Source organism: Bubalus kerabau, chromosome 6 (genome assembly GCF_029407905.1).
Source record: "Bubalus kerabau isolate K-KA32 ecotype Philippines breed swamp buffalo chromosome 6, PCC_UOA_SB_1v2, whole genome shotgun sequence".
NCBI lineage: Eukaryota > Metazoa > Chordata > Mammalia > Artiodactyla > Bovidae > Bubalus > Bubalus kerabau.
The window spans coordinates 92,333,801-92,360,415 of NC_073629.1; the positions used below are offsets into that span (position 1 = coordinate 92,333,801).

Here is a 26,615-nt window from a genome sequence, read left to right on the forward strand (position 1 = left end):
GCGGGAGGGAGCCGGCGGTGCTCGGCTCAGGGGTCCGCGCCCCCTCCCCTCCGACTATGCCGCAGCGCCCCCCGCCCCCCACCCGCTCCCCAGCGGTCCACGCCGCGGAGACCGCGGGTCGGACCCCCTCTTCGCGGGTGCCAGGAGACTAGAGCTCCCCCGTCTCGATTCGCGTCCTCTCCCTACATCTAGAGAAAACAGAGGCTCGCGCCCCCGGACACCCCCAGTTCGCCCGCAGGAGCAGGGACAGCGGCTCCTCGGTGGCGGCCTCAGCGGGGACTGCCGCGGCCGAGCGCTGACAGGGCGTCCCTCCCGGGCCGCCCTGGGCCCGCCTCCGCGCGCAGATTGGCCGAGGCGCCAATCAATCGCGGGACGTTGACGCCCGCCTCGATCCCTCGCCGGGGTAGCCACGTTCGGTTGAGCTCCAAGTAGACCAGCGGCAGCGGCGGCGGCGGCGGCAGCGGTGCAGGAGGCGCAGAGGGCGGCGCAGGCGGAGCCGGGCGGGCGGGCGCGCGAGCGAGCCAGCGGGCAGCCGGGCCGGCGGGCGAGCGGCGGCGGCGGCGGCACCGGCACTCCAGGCCGAGCCGGCGCGGGAGGAGTTCCAGGGCAATGGGGCCGCGGCCGGGGCTGACGCTTTGACAGCTGGAAAGAGCGCGGAGCCAGCGCCTGGGGGGGAGGGAGGGGAGCGCGGCGAGGAGAGCGCGAGCGAGTGTGCGAGCGAGCGCCTGGGAGGGGGCCGGGAGCGAGGGGGCAGCTCGGGAGCAGCCGGAGCGGTAGCGGCGGCGGCGGCGGTGAGGAGGCTCGGCGTCCTCTTCTCTGCAAACCATGTTTGCCAAAGGCAAAGGCTCGGCGGTGCCCTCGGACGGGCAGGCTCGGGAAAAGTAAGCCCTATTTTCCAAGTGGCGGCCGCGCTGCCGCCGGGCTGCGGGCGGGTGGTGGGAGGCAGGTGGGCGGGCGGGGGCTGCTGCGCTCCGGGCCCCGGCGCCGCCAGCCTGGCCCCTTCCCGAGGCCGCGGCGGGCGGCGTGGGAGAGCCCATTGTTGGGAGCCGGCTGAGGTTGGGGCGTCGGGGGGCGCCGCCGGGGAGGGGACACTTGGTGGCCCCGGGGCGTGCCGGGCGCGGGGGCCCGCAGAGAGGGGTGGGCGAGGTCCTGCGAGCCGGCCGGGGCATCCGCCCCGGCCGGGGAGCTCGCGGTGGTGACCGCACTTTGCCCACCGGGCGCGAGCAGGGGGCGCGTGGCTTCTGCAGCCCCGAAGGCTCCTTTTGTCCGCCCGCGGCTTGAGGAGTGCGTGCCGGGGGCTTTGTTCAGCCGGGAGTGCTCTGCCTTCCCTGCCCTCGGCCTCACCGCCGGCCCCGCGCCCTCCGGGGCGCCGGGCTGGGCAGGGACGGCGGCGCCGGCTTGGCCCTAGCTTGGGGGACAGTTGTTTTTGGGGGAGGTGGTGAGGGCGGCCCTTTGGTGCCCTCGCCAGAGGGCGCGGAGCACCCCAGAGTCCAGGACTGAGTCTCCCCGGACCCTCAAAACTGGGGAGAGGGTGAGTCGGTGGCAAGGAGTAGGTCGGGAAAAGAAGCGAGGCTCTGGGGTCGGGCGGTTTGCGAGTTTGAGAGACCTAGGTGGGTTTGGTCCCGACGCTACTTGGAAGTTCAAGTTCGGGGGCTGCTCTGCAGCCCCCGCGGCTTAAAGTAAACGCGTCTCCTGGTACCCACCCCCTAACTGCTCGCACCCTTGGCCCCAGGCAGGACCGAGCTAGCTGCTCACCTCTGGTCGGGGCCACAATGGGACAGCACGGACAGGGTTGGAAGCCGGCTGGCACGGTCCAGGAGCGAGCACCCAGTGTGATCTGACGCCTTCCCTCTCTCTCTGTGCCCCCTGCCCACTTTCCAGGTTAGCTTTATATGTCTACGAATATTTACTGCATGTAGGAGCACAGAAATCTGCACAGACCTTCTTATCGGAGGTGAGTGGAACTCCCCCAATCATCCAGTTTCTTGACACCCCCTCCTCCCCATCGTTCTTAAAGCCTTTGTTTTCTGGAGCAGCCACTGTGGCCACCATTTTGAATTTTTATCACCTTTTGGCATTTATTGTTAGTTGGTCTTCACAGCCTTTTGGCTCCGGGAAGCCCCCAGCCCACCCCTTCCTTCTGCTGCCCTGAGCTGTCTCTGTTCCCTCTATTCTAGATTCGATGGGAAAAAAACATCACGTTGGGAGAACCGCCTGGGTTTTTGCACTCGTGGTGGTGGTAAGTTTGTGGTAGTTTTGTGTGTGTGTTTGTTTTCTTCTGAGCCCCCCGGGGTCCAAGTGAACAAAGACCAGGGGGGTCTGGAACAGGCTCCCTGTGCTTTAGTCCTCAGCATTGTAGAGAGCAGGACGCCTCTGGGCCCTCAGACCAGGACTGGCAAGGAAGGGAAAGGGCAGAAGAGGTCGATGCCTAAAGTTTCTGCCTCCTCTTTTCCCACTGGTGAGAACCTACTAATCATGCCTAGTGTTGCAATAGAACTGCCTTACTTTTACATCTCACTCTGAAGCAGTAAGCATGGACTTGGAAAAAACCTGGAAGGATTTTTGTCAATTCTGCATGCTGCTTTAATTAGAGGGAGTGGGGGTGGGGCAGGACCCGTGGCGGGGATACCAGGTCTGTTTTACAACTGGCCTGTCCCTTCCTTTTTGTCCTATAAGCTCGAAACTTTGAGAGAAAGATCCCTGGGGACCTTTTCCAGGCACCCTGAGAAAGAGCAAGACGAGGCTGCCACTTCCTTTAAAGATACTGATTCAGACTGACTGAATGTTCCCGCCCCCAAACCCCCACCCCTCTAAATAGCCCTAAAACCTCCAGGTTTCATTTTATTGCGACCTGGCAAATGCCTGTCCTTGGTAGTTGGGGGCTGTTTCTGTGACCCTCTCCCAGGCCCCTGGGTCTGCCTGCCTGGGACCACCAGAGATCTGCTCCTGGTTTGCAGTCCCCCAGGAGGGAGGCTTAGGTTTAGCTGGAGCAGTTGCTTTGAGTGTAAGACTTGGGTGTTTTGTGGGACCGATTCGTGGAGTCTTTGACATCTTTTTCAAAAGGAAAAGAGAGCAGAGTGGCTTTTGATATTTTGCTGGAGTTCAGTGCCCCATCTTGGGATCTTAGCACATTTACCTGACCGCCAGCTCGGGTTACTGTTTCAAGTGTCTTTGAGATGCAGGGGGATGAAGTGTCTGTTCTAACTTGCTGCAGAGAAGATGAGTTTTTAATTACTTCTGCCAACCTCGCAACTGCAGAGTTGGAGGCGTTTGGTATGGTGTAAGGATTCTACCTGTAGGAGTAGGTGGCCGGTCTTCTGTGCTTTTGTTTTCCGAGAGGAGTTGTGTGGTTGGGACTGGCCGGTCCGGCCACCACGGACTTTACAGAAACTTAGGCTTATGAATAAAAATTACTCAGAAGGGGCCAGGGAGTTTGTCGTGTTAGAAATGTAGCATGTAGAGGAAGTTAATCAAATGTGTGCAGCCTCAAAGCACAGAAAGGAATGTTCTGCTGTTAGTAGGAGTAGAATGTCCTCCCTCTGCAGTTAGTAAAAGTTCCCGATTATCCTGTTCTGTGCTTAATCACTGCCTCCCCCCCTCAGCCCCCCCCACCCCCACCCCACACACATACACAACTTCTCCAGCCTTATCTCTGCCCTGGGAAGTAGAGTGTGTCGTGCAGGGCTCCGGCAGCGGGGACTCTGTGATTTGACACCGAGCAGATGACCGCGGCCTTTGGAGTGGGAGGAAGCGGTGGAGCGGATCTGAAGAGGGCCAGGCTGCGTTCCTCGCGCACCTGGAGTGAGATGCTTGTCCGCTGACAGACAAAACTGGCAGTTGAGATGGTTTCTTCTGGGCTGGCTGTTTGTGATGACGACAGGAGCGCTGGTCCCGGAGTCAGACCTCTGCTCTGGTGCACACTTTACCCTTCAAGCGGGTTCCCATCCCTGGGCCTCGGGCTCTTGACCTGGGAGGGTTTCTAAGGCTGCTTGTTGATACCACTGACGACCTCATGTTTGTATAGGGTTTTATTGGTTGACAAAGGATTTGTCTGTCTGTTTTCACATAATGCAAAGCGTTGGGGTGACCATACAGAAATCACAGAGGGGAGTTAGGCAGGGAAATCTCCCCCCAACCCTGCTTTTGCTGGACAAGTGGCTGTCTGGGGTGGGGGGTGGGCTTTATATCAATGTGGAAAAACAAGATACTTGGTCATCCATAACCTCACCTTTGGGTGATGGATTTGTGTTCTTTGATGTGCAGGGGAACAATGGTTTTTATATAGGAATGCCTTGGGGGAGGGCCTAGGTGAGAGTGCCGGTGAGCTGGCAGGGGTCCGTGGTGGCCAGACCGGCCAGCCCCAACCACACAACTCCTCTCAGAAAACAAGCTCAGAAGACCCACCACCCACTCCTACAGGTAGAATCCTTACACCACACCAAACGCCTCCAGGGTATGGGCTCTGGGTTAAGAACCTGGAGGTTCTTTTTATTCCCAGAGTCACCCAGGCTTCTGTGTATATGAATCATAGTCGTGACTTTGACAATTTAATCTTTTAATGAAATGCAGCCATTTTGGGTGGAGGTGGGGGTGTTAATAGGAGCACAGATGAGACGGGCATGGATTTTCATCCGGATCCCTCCCTGTCCTCCCTGGGCATCCGTGGGTGTGTTGCACTAATGGGCTTGAGCCTTTGTTGCCCTGTGTATAAAGTGGGAATAAAATCACCCACTTTACAGCTCTTGGGGGTTACAAGCAGTGTCATGGGCATGCACATAGTAGGTGCCTGAAGGGTGAGAACTATTGCTCTTACTACAAATGCCAGGCTGTCAGAAGAGGTTGGGTCCATTTTGTTTTGTAGACTGAGTTTGCCCAATGAAGGCTGAAAAGGTGGGACTGAGCCTTGGGGAGACCTGGTGCTGTTAGTACCATGCATTGAACACTTGCCATTGGGCACCCAAGTAATAATTAGTAACTTGATCTTATTTTATTTTTCGACTTGCAGCGTATTTTGGGACCTTTACTGTGCAGCTCCTGAAAGGCGAGACACTTGTGAACATTCAAGTGAAGCAAAAGCCTTTCATGATTACGTGAGTAACAAATTTTTAATCCTGGCAATAATTACAGGGTTGGATAGCTTGAACTTCTTTAGTACCAAAAGCAAATACACAGCCGGTTGGCAGTGGTCTTTGTTTTCTCCTTGCCTTTCTTTCTGTCCTGCCCACCTCCCTGCTGCCCTCGCCCCGTACCCTCCTCCAGCAGCTGTCTAACTTGGTAAACGGTATTTCATAATGTTGTAATTATGCAAAAGAGCATAGACACCTATCTGGAGCATTAAATGGCCTTGTGCAGGGCTCAGCCCTGTGTGGTTTATGTTCTGATTGAGCAGTCTGCTGGGGGATGGGGGTGACCAACCCTCTTTGGTGCGGGTTTGTGAAAAAGTTGACCACAGTCAAGAAAAATAAAAAGCAGATATGAAACTTGTGTTTTGGAGTAGAAGGTGTGTTTTGAGTGAGATTTTGGTGAAATAGATTCTTAGGTTACTTTCCACAGAGTGATCTTTCAGATTATGTTTTTGGGGGAGTGGTGTGTGTGTGTGTGTACATTCAGAGATGCAATGCAACCCACTCCAGTGTTCTTGCCCAGAGAATCCCAGGGATGGGGGAACCTGGTGGGCTGCTGTCTATGGGGTCGCACAGAGTTGAACACAACTTAGCAGCAGCAGTGTGTGCACGTTGTGTGTGTGTGAGTGGGGGCCTTGTGTTGTGTCCACCAAGACATATACTTTGAGGTCCTTGGCCGGTGCGTAATACTGTGTTCAAAATGTTCTCGTGAAGAAAATTTGATCACATTGTATAGTGCTTTCTACTCTATCAATCCCTCTCCCTGGGTAAGTTTCTTAAGAGTTATGCATATAAGAGAGAGATCTACTGCCTGTCCATTTCCCACTGAGCCCCCCCTTAAAAAAAATTGGACTCCAATTGGGGTGGAGTCAGATTTTCGACTGTTTGAGGTGAAGCAGGTTAGGATCTTCTGGAGGTGGGTGGGATGGAAGGGGAAGGGTCTGAAGATCTTCCCAGCCTCCTTTGCTTCTTGTTGGTCTTGTAGAAAGTTAAGTGTTTGTGTGTGTGTGTGTGTGTCTAATGTGTGTGCACACATGTGCACTCAAGAGGTGGGTTATTTGATTTTCCACTTGTGCTTGAGGTGGGGAGGAATGATCCCTTGAGCTCCAGGACACAGAAGTTGGTTTTTTGAATGTCATCAGGGACCACCCACTTGGCCAGGCCATGTTCATTCCCTGCGTGCAGTTTGAAACTGGCCTGGGAGGCCAGAACCCGTTTGGTTGAGTTTCACAAGTGGTTAAGTCCCATGCCCTGAGTATCTTTGTGGTGAAAATGTCTCCGTGTAGTATGAGGACTTAGAGACGCCGCTGGAGGCTCCCTGATTTTGAGAATATTCAATGTGATGAAATTTTGCTGACTGTGAAGTTAATACTCCTGGGTGTGGGATGTTGAGGAGATTGACCAGTTCTTGTGCCCTCCTCAGGGCTGAAGGAGAGAAGCTGGCAAATGGTACTTATGGCCTGGTGAACCTTTAGTAATAAAAGGTGAGAGGGCTGGTTCACTTGTGATGTGGTTCTTCTGGGAAAATTGGTGGTGGTGATCATAGGGTTTCCTGAGCTGGAGGCTGGAGGATGGGGGCGGAGGCCAAGAGTTACATTAGCCATATAAAAATACTTGGGGAATTTGACCTTTCTACTTAGTAAAAATCGTGTGTGTGTGTGTGTGGTGTGTGTTTAAACCTTTGGACAGCCAGTTTCTCTGTGGCCTGTATTTAACTGCTATGCAGATGGTTCCATCTTAGAGTAGGGATTGGTGGAGATTCCTATTTCAAGTTACTCTCTTGATGTAGGATGTCTGTGCTGTCTTTTAGAGAAGTTAGTGATTTTTAACTAAGTTTAGCTCCCTAGTAAATAACGTAAGATCCTTTAGCAGTTTGTGGTTTGTCTGCTGTCTTAAAACTGTATGGTGGCAGTGAAAGTTTGCATGGGTAATTTGTTGAGGGAGGGCAGCAGAATTGTGTAGAGATTGCTGAAGTTGGTGTAGACCTTTAGAAAATGCTAGCAAGAACTAAAGTCACAGGGGTTGAGGCCCAGCATTCACAGATCTTGGGATCCTTTCTTCTGGATTGGGATCCACTTGGTGTGATGTGACCTGAGAGTCAGGTCATGTGAGAGGAGGGCTGGAGTGATGAATGGGAACGGACGGACCATCTTTATTGTGAAAGAGTTAAGGGAGGGTGGGCATTGAGTTGCAGAGATGGCAGAGAAGCAATGGGAATTTTAAAAAATATTTAAGAAACTGATGAAAAGGAACCCTCCCTCTTTTCTGTGTCCTTCTCAGATCTTCATGTGGTCTCTCCAGTCCCGCAGCTACCATCTTCTTTGCCATAACTCCTTCCAGCTAGAGTTACTGCTGTAAACTCTTCCTGGGCTCCCTTCCTCTTAGCTGGAGTGAGTGCCTCTCTTATCCATCATATCACTTTTTAGCTTCTTTGTGGAGGTCTTCGGTGGTAGTTTGCTGCATGCACACTCTGATCACTTCTTTGTCTCAGTGTCTGTACAAACCACCTGTCCAAAGCCTTTGTTGATGGCTTTCGACATGCTGGCCCCCTGTGCTGAGTGCTCTAGGTTCAAGCTCTCGTTTCAAGCTGCCAGTGGCCCTGGGAGAGAAGGCATGTTGTTAACTCTGTTTTGCAGATAAAGAAACTGAGGCACAGAATGGTTATTATAGCTGTAACAGTTAGGATCCAAACACAGGTCATAAGTGACTCCAGAAGCTGTGTTCCTAATGCTGCCAAGACTTGGCCCCAAAGGTCCACAGCAGATGTATTTGCACCTATTCCGGCCAACTTCCCATTCAGGTTTGTCTTTCTAACCACAGCTTATTAATTTTTTCCATGCTAGAGCCTATTTCTACAGTACTATTCATTTCTATAGCTCCCACAATACCTTGCACATAGTAGGCATGCATACTAAATAGATGAAGGGATTAAGGAACTGGGGGTAAGAAAAAACACCCATTTTGGGGTATTTTGGTAATCTGGGGTCAGTGAGTAACCTGGTTTGGAATAGCTGGTAGAATATTGGAAGATGGTCTTTCAATGACTGGTTTTTGGTGGGTCATCTTGAATTAGGTGATTTTAATGTGTTAATGTGTGTTATCTTAAATCCTTTTTAGAAGATAAAGTAAATAAGAGTGTGTGGTAACTGGCCTTCTTGTTTTCAACCAAGGAAATTCAGAGGTTTTCATGGTTTGTCCGTGAGGCTCAGGTACCTGCCTGGGCCTCAGAGGTAGTGAGTATGTGTGGGGCGCGGGTGAGAAGGGACTCCCATGGGACTGGGAAGGACCTCATCGCGGAAGATCCTGCTCTTGGCTCTCCTAGGGAAGTGAATCTGTGTTCCTGGCAGGTGGTCTCTGCTTCCTGGTGGTGGGTTAGGGTGTGGTGACTTCAAAGGTACATCTCTCTGGTCCAAGCCAGGCTACAGGGCTGGGAATGAACCAGGTGACTCAGTGGAGAGGAGATTGAAATTTTCTTTGAACTGGTGAGTTTTTATTTGAGTCATAGTCTGTTTCCGCCCCTCCACACCTGGCAGCTTCAGTTTGCTTGCCTCATTGTGTATAAGCCAGAGTGCCCTGACGTTGACCACACATAACTCAGAGGGATGCGGGTTCAGTCCCTGGAATGGACTTTTCTGAGATATTGGTTTACCTGAAGTCAGCAGAGCCCTGAGGCCACGGGAGGAGTCTCGCAGGGACCCAGCCTGCGGTTTCTTTGCTGTTCCCCTCTGGCCAGAGCAGAGGTTCTCAGATGCTGATGAAGCCTTTGGGTTCTCTTAGACACCAATGTCTGTCTGGTCCTGGCCTTTCTTGGAGTGGACACTCCCACCCACCAGCTCAGTGTTGTCTGAGTTGAAGGTGTTGGAGAGCAGTGACACTCAGGTTGGTCTACTTTACATAACTCTTTATCATTGTATGGTTGTAGTTTGACTTCATAGCTGCCAGGTGATCAGGTTTTATTATTAAATCTGACCCCCACTTTACAGATGAAGAAACTGAGGCCTGGAGTTGAGATGGCTTGTCTCAGGGCATACAGCCAGGAGGTGGCAGAGCTGGGACCAGTTCCCAGTTTTTCAGATTCTACCTTCTAGCTTTTGACAACCTTCATTTGATACAGAATTCCTACAAAACAGAGGGAAGGTATTTGCATTTGACCCAAAGCGTGCCTGTGTATAGTCACTGAAGAAATAATTCAGGGGAGAATTAAAGTAAAGCCCCTGTGAGGTGAATTGCAGAGTCACTGGCAGAGATGGGACCCAGGCTCTGGGAAGGGAGTTTGTTATGTTGCAGTGGCTGTCTTGGCAGGAAAAATCTGAGAAAAGCTATGGCCTTCCCTTCCAGAAAACGCATGTATCCCCACAGAGGAGACTTTGTGCATGATTTCAGTAGGCTCGTGGTTGCTGTCCCAAGCCCCATCCATCATCCCCAATGAAGAACGTAGGGTTCAGAGTGGATATGGAGTCCATGACCTTGGCAGGTATTGAGCCTCGGTTTCCCTTTTCTGAAGACTTTTGACCCCTTTCAGGTCAGCCTCGGTGGAGCTGGCTCTCCTACCCTTATGCACACCCCAGCAGGACTCAGCTGACCCCCACACCCTGCACCCCCCGCTGTGAGCCTGTCTCTCCAGGTGGGTTGGTTAAAGTCAAAAAGCGCCCCAGAATCCTAGGTGTGGACGGGAGCTAAGGTATTTGTGGCTCTGTGGCAGGGGTCCAGTGTCCTTGGTGGGTTTGAAATAGCAAAGTGATATTTGAGAGGGCTCTCCTTGAATGTGCTGAGCTGAGGTTCCTGCCAGGCGAGGAGTGTCCACGCCTGCCAGAACCCTTTAGGAGCAGGGGCGTGAGAGGGTGGCGTAGTGGCAGGGGCAGCTCCGAGGAGCTGGGGGCGTGCTCTCCCCCGCGATAAGCCAGCCTAGCTATCTGCCCAGAAGTCCTGGCAAGTTCACGGCCTTGCGTTTGGCTCTGACCCTTGGCACCCTTGTGTGGCAGATTATAAAAACAAAACATACACACAGTTGTTTCTCTCCCTGCTCCGCTTGGAGCTCAGACCGTGTTGTGGCCTTTCTTCGGGCTCCCGCCCTGTTTGTTGCAGCTCCTCTTAACCCCAGAGGCTGCCAGACTCCTCCATCGGTAGCTAATTAAACACTAAATGAGTAACTGGAATGCTTTTTGCCAGAATCCGGGCAGTGTGGCCACCTTAATGGGTTTCAAGTGGCAGCAAGACCCCAAATTGCAAATCCTTGCCCTTTATTTCAAGGCGGGAGGTGGGGCGGGGGGAGTGGTGGGGACCCAAACAAAGTTTTTGGCAGTGGTCACTTCATTTGAACTCCAAGACCAGCCATGCGCTCCAGTCTGTGCATAATGCCATCTTTGTTAGCTAAGCCTTTGCAGACTTGGACCAAGAGTTAACTGAGTGCCAGCCACCGCTCCAAGGGAGCTGGGAGACACCCAGCTCTCCCTGCTGCATCCCTTAGGCCATTTAGATTTTCCAAGGGAAGCGGGTTCTCCAGTAGGGACCTCTGGCCAAAGCTGCCTTGCCCCTTCCCTCGACCTTCCCACCTCTGTGGGTGAGTGTGTGTGTGTGTGTGTGAGCGTGAGCTTAAGCCAGAGCGCCAAAGGGGAGGCGTGTGTGTTTGAGGGCCTGTCAGCCAAGATAACAGAAATGTTACACTAGCTGTAGCCTTTAAAATAGTGTCTAGGGTTTAGAGTATTTAGAAAAATTAATCTTTTTTAGCTTGGTAATAATTCTGACCACGGCACAACTGCATTAGACGATTCACATAAACTTCTTTAATACATGTTGCTGGAAGCTTACAGCAAATAGACAATAATGATTGTTTTTGATTTGCCAGGGTAATGGGGTTTTCTGTAGTCTTGCTGAGATGAGTTTTAGCAATGTTTCTCTCCGGTGTTAGGATTCCTGCGCCCCGCCCCCGCCCCCCTGCTCCCCGACCTTGGACCCTGAATCCTCTGGATTTTGAAGGGTTTGGGTTCTGACTGGTGGCTGGGATGGACACCTGAGTTCTCATTCCTACTTTGTCATTTCCTGGCAGGGCGGACTTTTGAAGCCTTGGTGTCCCCATCTGTAGAATGGGGAAATGGTGATTCCTGGATGGGTTCGTTTGAGGGTTCAGTATGATTGTATATGTAAAATGGTTGTCTCTCAGTGGCCAGTGCTTGATGAGTTAGTTTCCTTTCTCTTTAAAGCCCTAAAGTTTTCCCCCAGAACCTTTTAATACGATGGTGATAGCAGCATATTTTTCTGGGAGAGCAAGTTGACGCTAGTGAACTGGACGCTTAAACTACCCGCTGATGCCCTCTGGTGCCCGGGCTCCTCTGGTGTGTCTTGGAGCCCTCCCTTCAATACCAGTGTCTTGTCTTCCCCCAACACCCCTGTCGGGGGCAGAACAGGCGGTCCTGGCATGGGCTGGCACTGATAAATGGTCCCCTGAGGCATCTGTGCCCCTTATCTGTGTTGGACAGAGCGGTCTTGTTCCACTCCCGTGTGTGGCTGCTGAGTTGTTAGATGGGAAAAGCTTGCAACTTGACAGGAACAGAAACCTGAATGGAAATTTGTTTCACACGCCTTGTTAGCTGGAGGGGTCTTTACTTTTCAAAGTCCATTCTCTTGATTGTGAGGTGGGTACATGGGTCATCCTTGCTCAGGCCGCCATGAGGGTGGCTGTGAAAAGGCATGGAAAACCATCCAGAAAAGGTTAACTGCGGGGGTGGTGCTGGTGGTGGTTTTGTCGCTAAGTCGTGTCCGACTCTTGCAACCCCATGGACTGTAGTCTGCCAGGCTCCTCTGTCCATGGGATTTTCCAGGCAAGAATAGTGGATTGGGTTGCCATTTCCTTCTCCAGGGGATCTACCCCACCCAGCGATCAAACCCACATCTCCTGCATTGCAGACAGTCTTTTCTGCTGAGCCACCAGGGACGCCCAGCTGTAAGGGGCCTGCTTGTAAATGCTTGTGAGGGTGACCAGACTCGAAAGCCCAGCAGTCTTTGTCCTCTTTGGTATGTATGTTGCTCTGGCCAGCCTCGGGCCTCACTTGACTTTTGGATTGAGTGAGGAGTCCCTACGAAGGGCCTTAGGGAGAAGGCGAGGAAGGCATGTGTCAGCCTTTGTAGGTCCACCGGAACCTAGTTCTGGGCACGTGGACTGCCATCTCTGTCAACTTCCTGGGAGGAGCCTGAGGTCTTGGTCAGCTGGCCCCCAGACCAGGAGCAGAAGACACATGCCAAGTTTTGAGGTGTTGAGTCAGTCCAATTACTGAGTGCCTGATGTGCTCAGTGTCTAGTGGAAGAGACATGCTGCTCAGGATGCGATAAGTGCTTAAAAAGACTTGCCCTTTGGAGAGAGCAGAGGCAAAGCATCCGGACTGGTAGTGGGAGTAGGAAAACGGTCCCATTTCTGTATGGTGGTCAGGAAGCATACTTCATGTGATGTGTGTAGATAGGAGGGTTGCAGGTGGGAGGACTGGGGGTCCCATCTTACAAGGAGGTATCCTGAGGCCCAGAGAGGAAGGATGCCCCACCTGAAGTCACCAGTAGGACTCAAACCTGTGAACTGTATCAGATTCCGTGACTCTTTGCTCTGCCCTGTGCTGCCTTGCTGCACTTCCAAGCGGTGTGAACCTGGGCACCTTAATTAACCTCTCTGTGCTTCAGTTTCCCAAGTGTGAAACGGGGTTAATAAAGTCGTACCTACCTCATGAAGTTGTTCCGAGGATTGGATGAGCTTGTGCATGCGCACACATTAAACACACACACACGCATACATGATGTGTATAGTGCCTGGCACCGAGTAAGTGCCACACAAGCGTGTACAGTCATTCTTTTTTTAAATTTTGGCCATGCCATGCAGCTTCCGGGGTCTCAGTTCCCGCAGCCGGGACTGAGCCTGGGCCGTGGCCGGTGGAAGCATCAGGCCCTGACCAGGCAGCTCCTGGTGCCGTCACTCTTATTATCTCACTGAGGCCTGGCACGAGTTCTGGCTTTCCGATGGCCTAAAGGGAGGCAGCAGCAGGATGACGCTCGTGTGAGAGGGGTGCTCCTGGCATGCACGAACTACCTGTTGGTTGATTAGCACTCTGGGTCCCTAGGTTGGAATCCACCTTCTTCAAGCAACCACAAGGGACTGGGAGAGGGGGTTCACACATGCAGCCTCCAGACCAGCCCTGCTGCTTGTGTGGATGAACTGCTGACTCGACGCTCCTGGCCAGCACTGGCCTGGGATGTGTAGTCAGTGCCTGTTTCTTCCTCTTGTAGCTGCTTTCCTTGCTAGACCTATCTGGAACTTCCCCTGCCCGCTCTGATCCAGGCCTGGTTTTTCTATTTGGTACCTGAGATGGGATTTTTGCCCCCCCTGCCAACCAGCCCTGCCATAGAGCAGATGCCAGCCTGGAATGTGGCTGCCTTCCCCAGCCTGCCAAGACCACCCCCAGGGGAACACTTACCTCCCCCACCCCCTGGAATTCTGTGAGTTTTACTCATTTGCTATTTGTTGTCTGGAAATAGAGTGACGGGGTCCCTATTTTAGATGGAAAGCTCCTGAGGCCAGGAGCCCTTATCTTCATCCCCTTTCTGCTGCCCCTGCTCTTGGGGCCTATGGCAGTTTTGAGTAAATCCTGAGGGTGGTGAGCTAGGTTCCAGGCCTTGAGAAGAGAGAAGGGTTTATCCCTTTCGTAGGGATCAAGCGTGTTAAATAAATATGCACTTTAATGGAGATGGACAAGTAGTGAATGTTAACTGTGAGTCGTGACCCATTAGTGCCTGGTGAAATCAACTTAGTAGGTCATGAACCTGCAATTAAAAGAAAAGACACTGGAGCTTCCCTGGCAGTCTGGTGGTTAAGACTCCGTGCTTCTGCTGCAGGGGGCAGAGGGGGAACAGGCTTGATCCCTCGTTGGGGAACTAAGATCCTGCACGCTGCAGCAGTGCAGAAAAACAAAACACTGAAACAAAAAATGAAACTCCATGTCGCGAAGAGTTACCATAAGCATTGTTTCAGGAAGCTTCTCTTTTTCAGCAGTTTATGGATGCCTGTAAATAAACAGGTGCCCTGGATTTTCCATGTAAAATTTGCCTTATTGTGAGTCTCAGTCTAAACTTTGAAAAGTTGAACCTTGGGTGCTGTAGGTTGTGTGACTTTGGCCAAGTGGCAAGTGATGGCCGACCTCAGTGTCCTGATGGGTGATAAAGAGAGTCATTCCCGCCTCCGAGGGTCCCTGGGCAAACTGATTGCCTGCCTTGCTTCTCCCTGCCAGGAGAGGTGCCTGGTGGTTCCTGGGGACCTCTGCCTTTGGTATCTGCTGCTGTGTTCTTAGTGCCTGGAGCCTGTGAGAGGTGACCAGCAGATACCTGCAGAGTGCTGAATAAGCAGTGATTCCTACTTGAAGTCTGTCACTTGTCCCTGCCGAGTGGCAGCTCCTCCTGCCTGTCTGCGGTTGAGGTGGGGGGGGGGGCTGATGGTCCCTGGCCCCCTGTGGAGGGTGTTGTCTGAACATCTGCGGGGCTCAGGCTCTGGTCGCAGCAAGAATCTGGAGAATAGGTCTCAGGGCATCCTGTCTGACCCAGGTTGGCCCAGCCTTCCAAATTCCCCGTCCCCTCCCGGTGACAGCTGTTTGCACAGCTCCGAGGCGGGCTTTGTGTCCCCTGTTCTTTGTGTATTTGGGTGAATCGCCTGACATTTCACTTCTGTTTTACAGTCCTCTGACCTTAAGAAGCGCAGCTGCTCCCTGAGGCCCCTGTCTGAGGCTTTCCTCTGATCCTTCTCTCCCAGTCACAAAAGGCTGTTTGGAGAGCAGACTCTGGTGTGGCAAACCTCTCCCCAGCCCAGGATGCTGGCTTCAGCTTCATGAGTTCTTGGAATGGACAGAGTGTGGCTTTAGCCACGCTGGCCGAGGGTCGCAGTTGGCTGGTGGGCGATTATTCCTGTATGCCTGCTGCATGCCTGGCCCCGTGCTGGTTGGTGATGGGACTAAAGCAGTGTCATGATAGCACACAGGATTTGGACTTCGGTAACCAGGGATCAGTTTCTGATCAGGTTCTTTCAGGTGGCCTTGGCTAAGTCATTTGGCCTCTGTGAGCCTTGGTTTATTTGTGATAAGAAATGATGTGAAATGAGGCTTGTCTTTTTTTCTGCCTCTCAAGGTTTTTCTTTTTTTTGAAGCCATGTGAGAGTGAAAGTCACTCATTCGTGTCCAGCTCTTTGTGGTCCCATGGACTGTATAGTCCGTGGAGTTCTCTAGGCCAGAATACTGGAGTGGGTAGCCTTTCCCTTCTCCAGAGGATCTTCTCAACCCAGGGATCAATCCCAGGTCTCCCGCATTGCAGGCGGATTCTTTATCAGCTGAGCCGCAAGGGAAGCCCAGGAATACTGGAGTGGGTAGCCCATCCCTTCTCCAGCAGATCTTCCTGACCCAGGAATCGAACCAGATTCTCCTGCATTGCAGGCGGATTCTTTATCAACTGAGCTATCAGGGAAGCTCGGAAGCCAGGTGAGACTATATATTAATAAAAATAGTTTCTAAATTGTGGTCTATTTTAGATGTAAACAAATCATCAAATCATAGAATGTATGTCAAGAAAGAACCTCTCAATTTACAGAGAGGGAACTGAGACCTGGGATAAGGTGGTTGGTCAAAAGTCTGTGGCCGGATGAGCCCCTGATTCCCGTGGCTGCCCCTGACTTTAGAAACCTCCACTGGGGAGGTTGGCACCCGCGTCTGCGTCTGTGCCATTCAGTAGGAGTTCACAAGCCGCCTCTGGAAGATGCTGTGGGCTTGCCTTGGCTTTGGCCGTGCGGCCTGTGCTGAGGGGGCAGACAGCCCAGTGGGCAGGCCTGGTGCCGGGCGTGCGCAGGCGGCCGCTCTTTTCTGCTGTCTTTTAGAAGGCTTCCAGGAGAAAATGTTATCCTCTCTCTGGAGGCTCTTCCTTTTGGCAGCGCCCACTGGTGTTAAACGAGGTGGTTCTGGCCACAGCTCTGGGCGCAAGTTTCCCTGCGGGTCTCGGGGCTGCCGAGCCGCTTCAAAAGGGGATTTTACAGCATGACAGGGAATTTCAGCTACCGGGTTATCTCCGAATTGGCCAATTGATGGTTTCAGCAGAGCATTTCAGCGTCGGGGAAGCCAATACAATTTGAGTTAGTCGTGATGGCTGCCACTTTAAATACCGCGGTGAGTGTCCGTCAGCGACTAATGTGCCGCACAGGGCCTCGCAGAAAACCTGATCACCCCAGCGCTTCAGTCGATTCTGACCCCGAGCTACGGAAAATAAACTTAAATCTAGTGGGCTGTCGCCATGTACTTTCTTTGGCATTATTTTGCTAGCAGCATCTTTGTCAGAGGGAACTGGAAGAGAAGAGAGCCGGCACAGGTCACAGTGTGTGGCTGTGCACCTCCCCCGCCCACATTTCTTGGGGGTAGGGGTCTTCCATGGGGAGTGAGCTGCTGGGGCCTGGGGTTCTTGGTGAGGGATGTGCTACTGATCTGTAGCGTTGTAGTTTAATAATGACGACTCTCTAACGAAGGAAACTAGTGTTTATTGAGCACTTACTATGTGCCCCCCCCCCTTTTTTTTAAATGTTCTTATTCAGTTCCCACCTTGTTCAGGCTGGGTAAGGGGCAGGATATTCTTCCCATTTCATGAAGGAGGAACTCATAACAGCAAGCAATGATTGCGTGCTAACTGTGTGGTCAGGCACCTTTCTAAGTGCTTTGGGTCTTCCTCAAGGCAGCCCCCCGGGCTAAGTTCTGTTTTTATTCCTCTTTTGTAGAAGAGGAAACTGAGGCACTTGGTTTCAGGAATGCTGAAAGTGAAAGTCTCTCAGTCGTGTCCGACTCTTTGTGAGCCCGTGGACTATGCAGTCCATGGACTTCTCCAGGGGCCAGAATACCGGAGTGGGTAGCCTTTCCCTTCTCCAGGGGATCTTCCTAACGCAGGGATCGAACCCAGGTCTCCTGCGTTGCGGGTGGATTCTACCAGCTGAGCCACCAGGTTGGTTTGGTTGAAGGGAGGACTTAAACTGCAGTGCTCTTCACCACTGTACCACAGTGTCGCCCTGAGAATTAACACCAGGTTTGGCTTCTTTGCTGTGTAAGTGGTTAGTGACCCATTGCCTAGCTGTGGTGGGTCCAGGTGGCAGGACTAGGTGGTCCCACAGGGGCAGCCCAGCTGAAGCGCTATTGCTGGGTCGCACAGTTCCTCACCAGTGCTGTGTATCCCAGCGACAAAGGGGCTGGGCTGGTTTTCAGTTTCACCCAGGAAGGAGACATCTTGCTTCAGGCTCATATACCTTACGGAGGAGTTGCCCCATCTCTTCACTTCTGGTCCCCTTTTTATTAATCCCCTACCACCTGATGTGGACTCTATGGTTGAAAATGTCTTATTTACAAATAGGTTGCATACATTGAGTCACCATTAATTTTCCTATGAAGAAATAGGAAAAACGAGAACTGTATAGTTACTGATTAGAGCTTCTCATCAGCTCAGAAAGCATTGGGAATGTGGGGTTTGTTTCAGTTGGGGCAGACCTGATGGTGGTGGTGAGTTAGAAAAAATTAGCAGCAATGCTCTAGAGCCCCTGAAGTTTTCCAGAGACCTGGTGAGAGCCGTTAGGCTCGGGGACCTCTGACTTAACCTCTTTGCTTCCCCCACCTACTTAGCAATGTAGATGGCTTCTTTGAGCTGTGTTCTGGCATGGCCAGAGTTGGGCTCTGGTGGAAGAAAGGCCCTCACGTTCTCCTGGAAGTCAGGAGGGTCAGAGGTCAGAGTTTGCTCTACGTCATCTACCAAAGTTCAGGCAAGGCTTGCTTGTGAGGGAAAATGCTGGCTGGAGAATGGACACCTCAGCTGTAAGTTCCTGGTTGGAGAGCTCCCATCTCTGGAGGATGCTGCAGGGCCCTCATCCCAACACCTGCAAGAACTGTCTTCCCTGTACTCCTGAGCTGACATTCCGGGAAGGAGCTGGATCACTGGACAGAAAGCATCTTTCTCAGAAACCAATCTTCCACACTTACTTGGTATAACCTTCAACTGGCCATTATCTTCTTTCTGGGTCTTGGTTTTCCCATTTGTTGCGTGGGGAAAGTGTTAGTCACTCAGTCATGTCTGACTCTTTGCGACCCTATGGACTGTAGCCTGCCAGGCTATGGTCTAATCCATGGAATTCTCCAGGCAAGAATACTGGAATGGGTAGCCATTCCCTTCTCCAGGGGATCTTCTTGACTCATGGATTGAACCCAGGTCTCCTGCATTGCAGGCTGATTCTCTGTTGTCTGAACCACCAGGTAAGCCAGGGGAGGATACAAAAGTGATTTCTGAAGCAGCCTTTATTGCACGCTTATCCCAAGTACCAGGCAGAGGCTGTTTTTATCTCACTCCTTGGGTGAAGAAACTCAAGGCTTCATGAAGTGAAGTCATTAGCCTTGGTTATGACATCATTAAATAATGGAGCAAGATTTGAACCCAGGGCCCCCCTTCCTAGCCTTTGAACCACATTATTATTTTAGTAAAACTTTAAGCTGACTTTGACAGTGAGGGACCCTGGGAGAGAAAAAAAAAGCTCTTTGAAAGAATTGGATCATTTTCATAGAAACCTGTAAACGTGTGTCTTTAAAAAAAAAAAAAAAAAGATGTTAGTGACAGTTTGCTTCCCAGTGAGATGAATGCAGATAAACCTATTTTGACTGTTAACTTATTTTGTTGCTTAAAAGCCAGTGACATGTAGCATTGAATTTATTTTTCTTCACAGCGTTTAAGTGTTTGCCACTTCTTGAGTGACGTGTGTGAATTTGGGAATTGCCTGTACTTTCGGGATCGAGGCCACTGCTCGCACTTCAGGATTTTGCCTTAAGAGGGGCGACTCCTGGGAGGGTTTGTGCAGGCACAGGATGGAGCCGAGAAATGGCTTGAGAGCTGCGTGTGTACCTGAGCCTCAGGATGCTGTTGGAGCCAGAGCTTGCTCTGAAGTTGGGGTCATGGTGGAGAGCTTGATCACAGGAGTCTCTGTGACTGGAAGCCTAAATATTTATTCTGTTCTGTCCCTAATGAAAACAAATTGTCAACAGTTGTTCAGTAACTGACTAAATTAAAATCTGTAATTAGTCAATTAGATTAAAGAGTTGGCACAACCTGATTGTATCATGCTGGTTAGGTTATTAAGAGAAAGGGTGTGATTTTTAATTACTGAATGCTAATTTTGACAGTTTCAAATAGAAACAGACGTGTTTTTCCCCCCCTTTTCCTAATTCTGAATGGTTTGAAAAGTAAAGACATGCAATGTGTAAATTGTGTTTTTTTGAAGGAAAATAATCCGAGAAAGCCCTTCTGTGGAGTGGAGGGATTTTAGTTAAGAGGCCACACTGGCTTTGGTTGAAAGGGTTGGTTGGAAACCTTTCCTGTCTTGAAGGAAGGATGGCCCAGCGTTTGGCAGCTTTGCTTTTGCTGTAAATGAGAAGTTGGATTTCAAGCAATTCAGTCATTGAGTTAAAGTTCTTTCTAGGGTCTCTCCCAGTCTCTCACCTCCAGGGGGTTTTCTGACCAAGGTGAGATGCAATAGAAGGCAGGATCTGGTGAGGACACGACTGTGTGGTTGCAGCAGGGTGGGACCGCAGAGACACCAGCACTTGTGAATAATGTCAGAGTTTTTATAAAGTGTTTTTTTATATACTGAGCAACCCAATGGGAGGAGACAGGAGGAATGAAAGTTCTTTCTCCTCTACTTTAGAGCCAAGGCCGGAGGTGCCACATGTAGAGGATCCAGCTGAGAATGGGCTGGGGACTGCGAGGAGAAGAGATGCCGGCAGGCAGGAAGGGGACTCTGTTAGGTAGTGGTTGGGGACAGATTGAGGCCAGAGAGGAGAGGGGCTTCTTGCTGGGGAGGAAGGTGGAATTAGAATAGTAGGGCCCGATTGGGGGTCTAGAGGTATGGAAAGCCAGCCAGAGAGTTTGGGACCAGTTGGGTAGGCCAGTTTGAAAACAGAGCAAGTCCTTCCCGGTTTGTTTCTCTGGGGGATGCTGTGTCATTGCCTCCCCTGCAGAGGTTGGATATCGGTTGTAAGCAGCCTCAGAACTGAAAGTGAGATCTGAACTGCTTCCAGCCACAGACCCCAATGGATAGCCTGGATCTCCCTCATCTGCAGAGAGCCCCTCCTCTCTCCCTCTCCCCCTCCAGCTCCTGGGAGTTCATGAAGTGGTCTGCTTTAGGTGCTAAAAGGGGCTAGGCATGTGGGTTGTTTTAATTGGAGAACCCCAAGCCACAGGAAGGATCCAGGGGCCACTTCAGGAAGACCACCCATTGTTTGCTTCTCTTTCCCCAAGTTATGGGGGCAGCGGGAGGTTAACCTCAATCACTAGTGTGCCAGTTCCATGTAGCACCTTGGGCATCCTCCCTGAATGGGGGAAGGCTGCCGCAGACCCTGTGCCTCCAGAACCACGTGGGTGGGATCACTGGTGTTGAAGCACAGGTTCGACTTTGTGCTGGCTGGGTTTTCTATGATCCTTTTTGGAAGCTCCAGTTAAAATGGCCTTTTTCAAGCACTAGTTTTCAACATTTAATATTAGAGCTGCTGGTGATCTAAAATGAGTCATCTTTTCTTTTTGTTTTTAAAGGAAGCAATTTTGCTTTTTGTGTCTGGCTCTAGGGGAGGGATGCTGGGAACCAGGGTGCAGAGAATTGGGTGAAGTAACCTGGGTTTGAATCCCCCACTAGAGCCGTTACCACAGTGTAACCTGTGCCCATTGCTTCACCTCTGAACCTCAGGATCCTCATTGTAAAATGCAGATTGCACTCAACTTGCAGGACTGCTTTGAGGCAGTGGTGCAGAGCGCCCTAGAAGATGCCCACTGAATATTTCTGGAATGCTGGAATGAGAGGTTGAAAGGTAGCTAGGTACCTGTTCTTGAGCAGGTATCCCTGCTTAGGGAACTGGGTACATTTAGACATAGGAGTAAATGAGAAGAAGAGAATAAAAAGCAGGAAGTATTTATAAGTGGTGGATTGGTGTGTGTTCTGAATTTAGAGTTTCAAACTCAGGATCCACAGCCAAGGTTAAAGAGGTGGTGTGTGTGTGTGTGTGTGTGTGTGTGTGTGTGTGGTGGCAAACAGAAGAAAGGAAGTAACAGTGCTGGAAGAGAGTTTATTTTAAAAGCTTCCCCAGTGATAGATTTGTAGCTCTGGGTAAATAGAGAAGCTTGTAAAACTTGATTAATTTTCTTCCTGAAGTCTGTTTTTGGTGGGGACTGGGGGTGAGGACAGAGCTTCCAAATGCTTTTAAGTTAGAAGTCTTTGTGTCCTGGGTTCGATCCCTGGGGTTGGGAAGATCCCCTGGAGAAGGGAAAGGCTACTTACTCCAGTATTCTGGCGTGGAGAATTCCACGGAGTGTATAGTCCATGGGGTCGCAAAGAGTTGTACATGAATGAGTGACTTTCACTTCACATTGTGTCCCCAGCACACACCATGTTCAGGGCCAGGGCCGAGTTCTCACCCCCTCTCCCTGGCCCTGATCATCGCTCCCATCGTTCTCTTCCCGGAACGGAGTGCCTGTTGCTGCGCTGTGCTCTGGTCTCACCTAGGGATGAGCAAGGGCTTTCTGCACTTGCGATGACTTCCTACTTCGTTCCTGGCCTATGCCTCGGTCCAGAGTGGATCCGATTTGCTCTTTCTTTGGATTAGGAAGCCCCCACCCCCACCCCCCAGCCTGCCCCTACCCCTATCCCTATCCCTGCCTAGGTCTGCTCTGGAGACTTGGACGGGCAGCTGGCGTGACCACTGGCCAGTGAGGAGCTAAGGTTTGTCCTGATCTGTAGGTCCATGTGAGCTGTTCGGTAATGAGAGGTTCCTGTTCCCAGGAAGCCACTGCAGAAATGGAAAGGTGGACAGCAGGGAGGGCTGAAGAGATGGTGGACCTTGTATGTTGGGAAAGAAAAAAATTGAGTAAGTTTTGGAATGCTTTTATGTTTGGAAATAAAGTTTATGACTGTGTATTTCTGTCATTAGGGTGGCGTGTGAACCCTGAGACTTAGATACCACATGTTGCCAGGCAGTGCCAGGCTTCGTACCTCAGGGCCTTTGCACAGACATTCTCCCTGCTTGGAGCACCTCCCTTTGTTCTTTCTCTCTATGGGGAATCCCTAATCATTGCTCGTGTCTTGTTTTTGTCTATTTCATGCCCCTGACCGTCATTCCTTTCCCAGAATGGAGTGCCTATTGCTGGGCTGTGCTTCAGTCTCATCTAGGGATGAGCGAGAACTTTGTGCACTTGTGATGACTTCCTCCTTTCTTCCTGGCCTACTGGGCTGGCATTCGGGATCTTAGTTCCTTGACTAGGGATGAAACCCATGACTCCTGCAGTGGAGGTGAGGAGTCTTAACCACTGGACCACCGGGAAAGTCCCATGTCTCAATTTTAGATGTCATCTAATTATAAGAAAAGTCTCACAATCATCTTTGAGGCCATAGGATAGGGCCCATAAACTTGGGGGCTTGACACCTAGTTCAGATCTGTGGACAGAGTGATCAAGGACCCCCACCTCCTAGGGCTCTGTTCTCTGTGAACGGCTCCCTAAAGCCTCAGTGTCCTCAGGACATGTCCACGTGTGGCTACCTGTTTTGAGCCCTGGTTTTGGTGTTTGCCTTTCTTTTGTGAAATAGGTTTCTGATGTTGATGGAGCCTCAGACCTGAAGTGTCCTCAGAGATGTGTACAAAAATGTCCAGTACTCAATTAGTCCAGCTTACGTCTACTGCTGAGGCCTCTAGGCTGGGTGCCCTGTGACTCTTCTCTTGCCAGGTTTTTCTGTTTTGTGACAGGGATTGAGAAGTGGGTGTGCAAGGTCGGGAGTCCTGCAGTGTCACTCAGCTGGAGTCTTGTTTAGTTGCTAAGTTGTGTCTGACTTTTGTGATCCCATGGACTATAGCCCACCAGGCTCCTGTGTCCATGGGATTTCCCATTCAAGAGTACAGGACTGTTGCCATTTCCTTCTCCAGGGGATCTTCCCGAGCCAGGGATTGAACCCGCATCTCCTGCTCAGCAGACGGAATTCTTCACCGCTGAGCCACCTGGGAAGCCCAGGGGATGTTAACCTAGGATGATGGGAAGCAGCTGGTTCTGATTCCTCTAACTCTCCCTGCTTATCCGTGCAGGAATATTTTATGATGTGACCCCCTGTAATTCAGAGTTGGTGGCGATTTTATCAGCTCACACAAATCTACAGTTGACCTTTGCATTATCTGAGAAGACTTGTGTTTGCTTAGCCGCGGAGGATAAACAGGATTCCAGGGGGGTGGTTCAGGACTCTGGGCTGTGGATTTTTGTGCAGCAGCCGTGGCTTCTCATTGTGAGTGGCTCTTATCTGTGCTTCCTGGAAGATCTGGCCACACCTGGCGGCAGTGGTGGGGGGTTTCTTTGGTTCCAAGCTGGCCATTCAGGGTTTTCCTGGGACTTGAAATGCTCACTCCCTTTAAATCACCACTTTCTAGTCAGGCTGTCCTAATGCTATCAGCTCAGGAGAATACTCCAGAATCCGCTGAGGAGTCAGAGCAGATACTTGTTTTTCACCCTGATAGTCAGTCTAGTCTTTTCTTCTTCAAATAGTTGATGCCCCTGAGGTGTGGCTCCTGACAAAAGGACATGGGCAAATGCTTTGTCCTCACAGAACTTACAGACATTCTTTCCCTGTATCGGGGGCTTGTGTGTTTTAAGATGCTAACCGCACATATTTAAATAGAAGGCACATCCTACAGGTTCAGATGGGCTTTTCCTCCAAGAAGTTACCTGAATGTATTATTCTAGGCTCTCCTTGGCTCCCCTTGACCGGAAAATAGCTAGGTCACGCTTGCCTCCGCCTCAGTCCTCTGGCCGTCATGCTGGCTGGGTCTGTGATTTTTGGACTTAGTCACTTGAAGATAACGGAGTGTTTGCTCCTTTGTCTGTAAAGCGATGGTAAAGGATACATCTGTGGTCCCAGCGTCTGGTGTGCAGCTTCACGGAGCCGAGCCATCCCGCACCCTGTCAAGGTATGACTGAGAGTTTGGAGAAAGTGATGATTTGATTGTACCTTGGAGACAAGAGAAGAGTTGGAACAAAAAAGTCCTTGTACAGCTGTTATTCTAGTGAAAAATTTTTAAGAATTGGTTACTGGAAGCACAGATCCACAAGGACAGAAAAGAGTGAGGGGAACGCTGATTTTAAGGAAGCTTTCAGCCAACCTGAGTTAAGTTTCCTAGGCTTTACCAGAAACACAATCCCCCTCCTTGGGGGCCCCCCTTGGGGGCTGGGCATGCAGTCGGGCCCAGGCCACCTCGGAGAGGCGCAGGTGCCCGCCATAACACCACCCTTTCCGGTGAGTCAGCGAGTTTGTCCTGGAATATCCTGCCCCGGGGGTGGGCCAGGGTCACGGGCTGGGGGCCACTCTGGCCCGCTGCTTCTCAGGAAGCCCCATCCAGACATGGCTTTTTTCCTGCTCCCTATTCTTTTCAAAAATGTTTTTAACATAGATGTGTCACCATGGAGTTCTTTTCATGAGGACAAAAGCTGGTTCTGATCCAGAACCCATTGTGGCCTGATCCTTGGTCTTCATTATTTGGTGGGGCAGTTGCTGGGGCCTGACCAGGGCTGGTGGGTGGGGTGAGGTGAGGAGGAACCATGAGGAGGAGCTGCCCTGATAATGAAGGGAAGAGGTGGGGGGGAGGTGTGATTTCACTGTCCCGGCCACAGACAGGACCACGCCCCTCTGAAACAGCAGCATCTGTGCTCTGGGGGAGGGTCTGCCCCTGACCTGGTGCGGGAGCCATGGCCACCACCAGCTTGGCCATCCAGCCCGGCCCAGCCCACACAGGAGGGAGGAGCCTGAAACAGCTCTCCCAGCCTCTCTCTGGCCGATTGGCCCTGATCCCTTCTCCCTCTTTTGAGTGCAGGCTCTCCCCACTCCTCAAACCCGCCTTGTCCCCACTGCCCGGGTATGTGTGAGCCCCCAGTGCCTGCCGCGCTGTTGGTGCTCGTAACAGTCTAGATTTTAAAACTGTGGGCATGAAGGACTTGACGGGCTGTGAGGGATGCTGTTGTGGGAGTGCAGGGGCCATACTGCCCTGTGTCGTGCTTGGCACGTTGTAGGTCTTCTGCCCTTTGGGTGAATGGAGCAGTGCCCAGAGAAGCAGGACTCTGGCATGGGCGGCAGCCCCCAGAGGGAAGGAGCTGAGGTGGTTTTGCGTAGGAGGGCTGTGGTCTATGCAGGAGGGCTACTCCTGTGGCTCCTGCCTTCTCCTGCTGTCCCTCCTGCTTTCCCAGGAGACAGACAGCCTCCTGGCCTTTCCCTTAAACTGCCCCTTGGTTGGTTTGGCCTCCATGGGGACGGCTGGCTTGCCTTTTTAATGCAAGGCATCCTGTCTCTCCCTTACTAAAATCAAAATCAAACCCAAATTGAAGTAAATCACGAGCTGCAATGAAGACAACCCAAAGGTTCCCTTGACTGTGGGACTGAGAGCCAGATATTGAGGGTCTTTTGGGTCTGACCTTGCCCACGTTTCAGATTTTGCCATCTTTATAGCAGACCTCATCCCAGTGTTTGGCATGCTCCACTTCACTGTAGATTAATCATTACAGCCTCCTGCTGAGATAGACAGTGGTCTTAAGGGGAAAACCCCAAAGGGCCACCAGGTCTGTGGGATATTAGAGAGCGGCTGAGGGTGCAGAGGGGACCCGGGGAGGGAGGGGGTAGTGTGTTGCTGGCGAAAGCCCCCGAGGACTAGAAAACCCAGCACCTTGCACCTGCTGCCTCGCTCCTGTAGAGAGGGTGTCATGTCTGTCACTGGCTGACACTTGCAGGGTTTTTCTTTTCTCCAAATAAATAATTCTTTGTCTCTCTTCAGGGTGGCAGATCAGGGCTGGAGAGAGGCAGCCGATCAAAGGCAGCCTCGCTGACTTTGAACAAGTGGGCTGAGGAGGCGTCCTGGACAGGCGTGGGGTGGGGGAAGGAGAGGGGACCGAGGAAAACCAGAGCGCTGCAGAGACAGGCGGGGTGACACCTGAAGCCACCACCTCCTAAAACCGGTGATCCTGCGTTTCTTGCCTGGGAATGTGTGAGTGAAATATTAGGCTCGGTGGAGAGTTCCTTCCTCAGAGGAGAAAGCGGGCTCCCTTTTCCTGTCCCTTTGTCTCTGGTCCCCTTTGTCCCAGCCCTCCAGCTCTGCGGCCTCCCCTCCCCCCACGGTTCCTTCCTTTGTCCCCCGCCACTCACCAGCGAAACTCACCAGCGAAACTTAACTCGAGCCTCCAGCCGCCCGAGGCCCCCGTCTCCTCTGCTCCCCATGAAACAAAAGTAGCTGGTAGGTCCTGGCCTGGCTGTCAGCACACGGACTCAAAGGAGCCAGACAGGGCCCCGGCCCCCAAAGGTGGTGGCTGATTAGTTTTGAAGTTAGGTGCTCGCTGTTGGCAGCCTCCTCAGAGGGAGCTGTGTTAATTGAGGGGACCTGCTGCCCTAGTTACAGAGGTCTGGGG

General features: G+C 51.8%; 1 protein-coding gene across 2 annotated transcripts in view; it reads left to right on the forward strand.

Annotated features, from left to right (window-relative positions):
- Positions 1 to 719: 719 nt before the first annotated feature.
- Positions 720 to 26,615, forward strand: part of SSBP3 (single stranded DNA binding protein 3) — a 166,700-nt gene continuing 140,804 nt past the window's right edge. The window contains exons 1-4 of one of the 2 annotated variants that reach the window (XM_055585790.1): positions 720 to 881; positions 1,882 to 1,954; positions 2,178 to 2,239; positions 5,006 to 5,090. In XM_055585790.1, coding sequence (XP_055441765.1) covers positions 826 to 881; positions 1,882 to 1,954; positions 2,178 to 2,239; positions 5,006 to 5,090 — 276 coding nt within the window. In that variant the 5' untranslated portion in view covers positions 720 to 825. The remainder of the gene's footprint in view (positions 882 to 1,881; positions 1,955 to 2,177; positions 2,240 to 5,005; positions 5,091 to 26,615) is intronic. The other variant, XM_055585792.1, reaches the window with a different exon arrangement.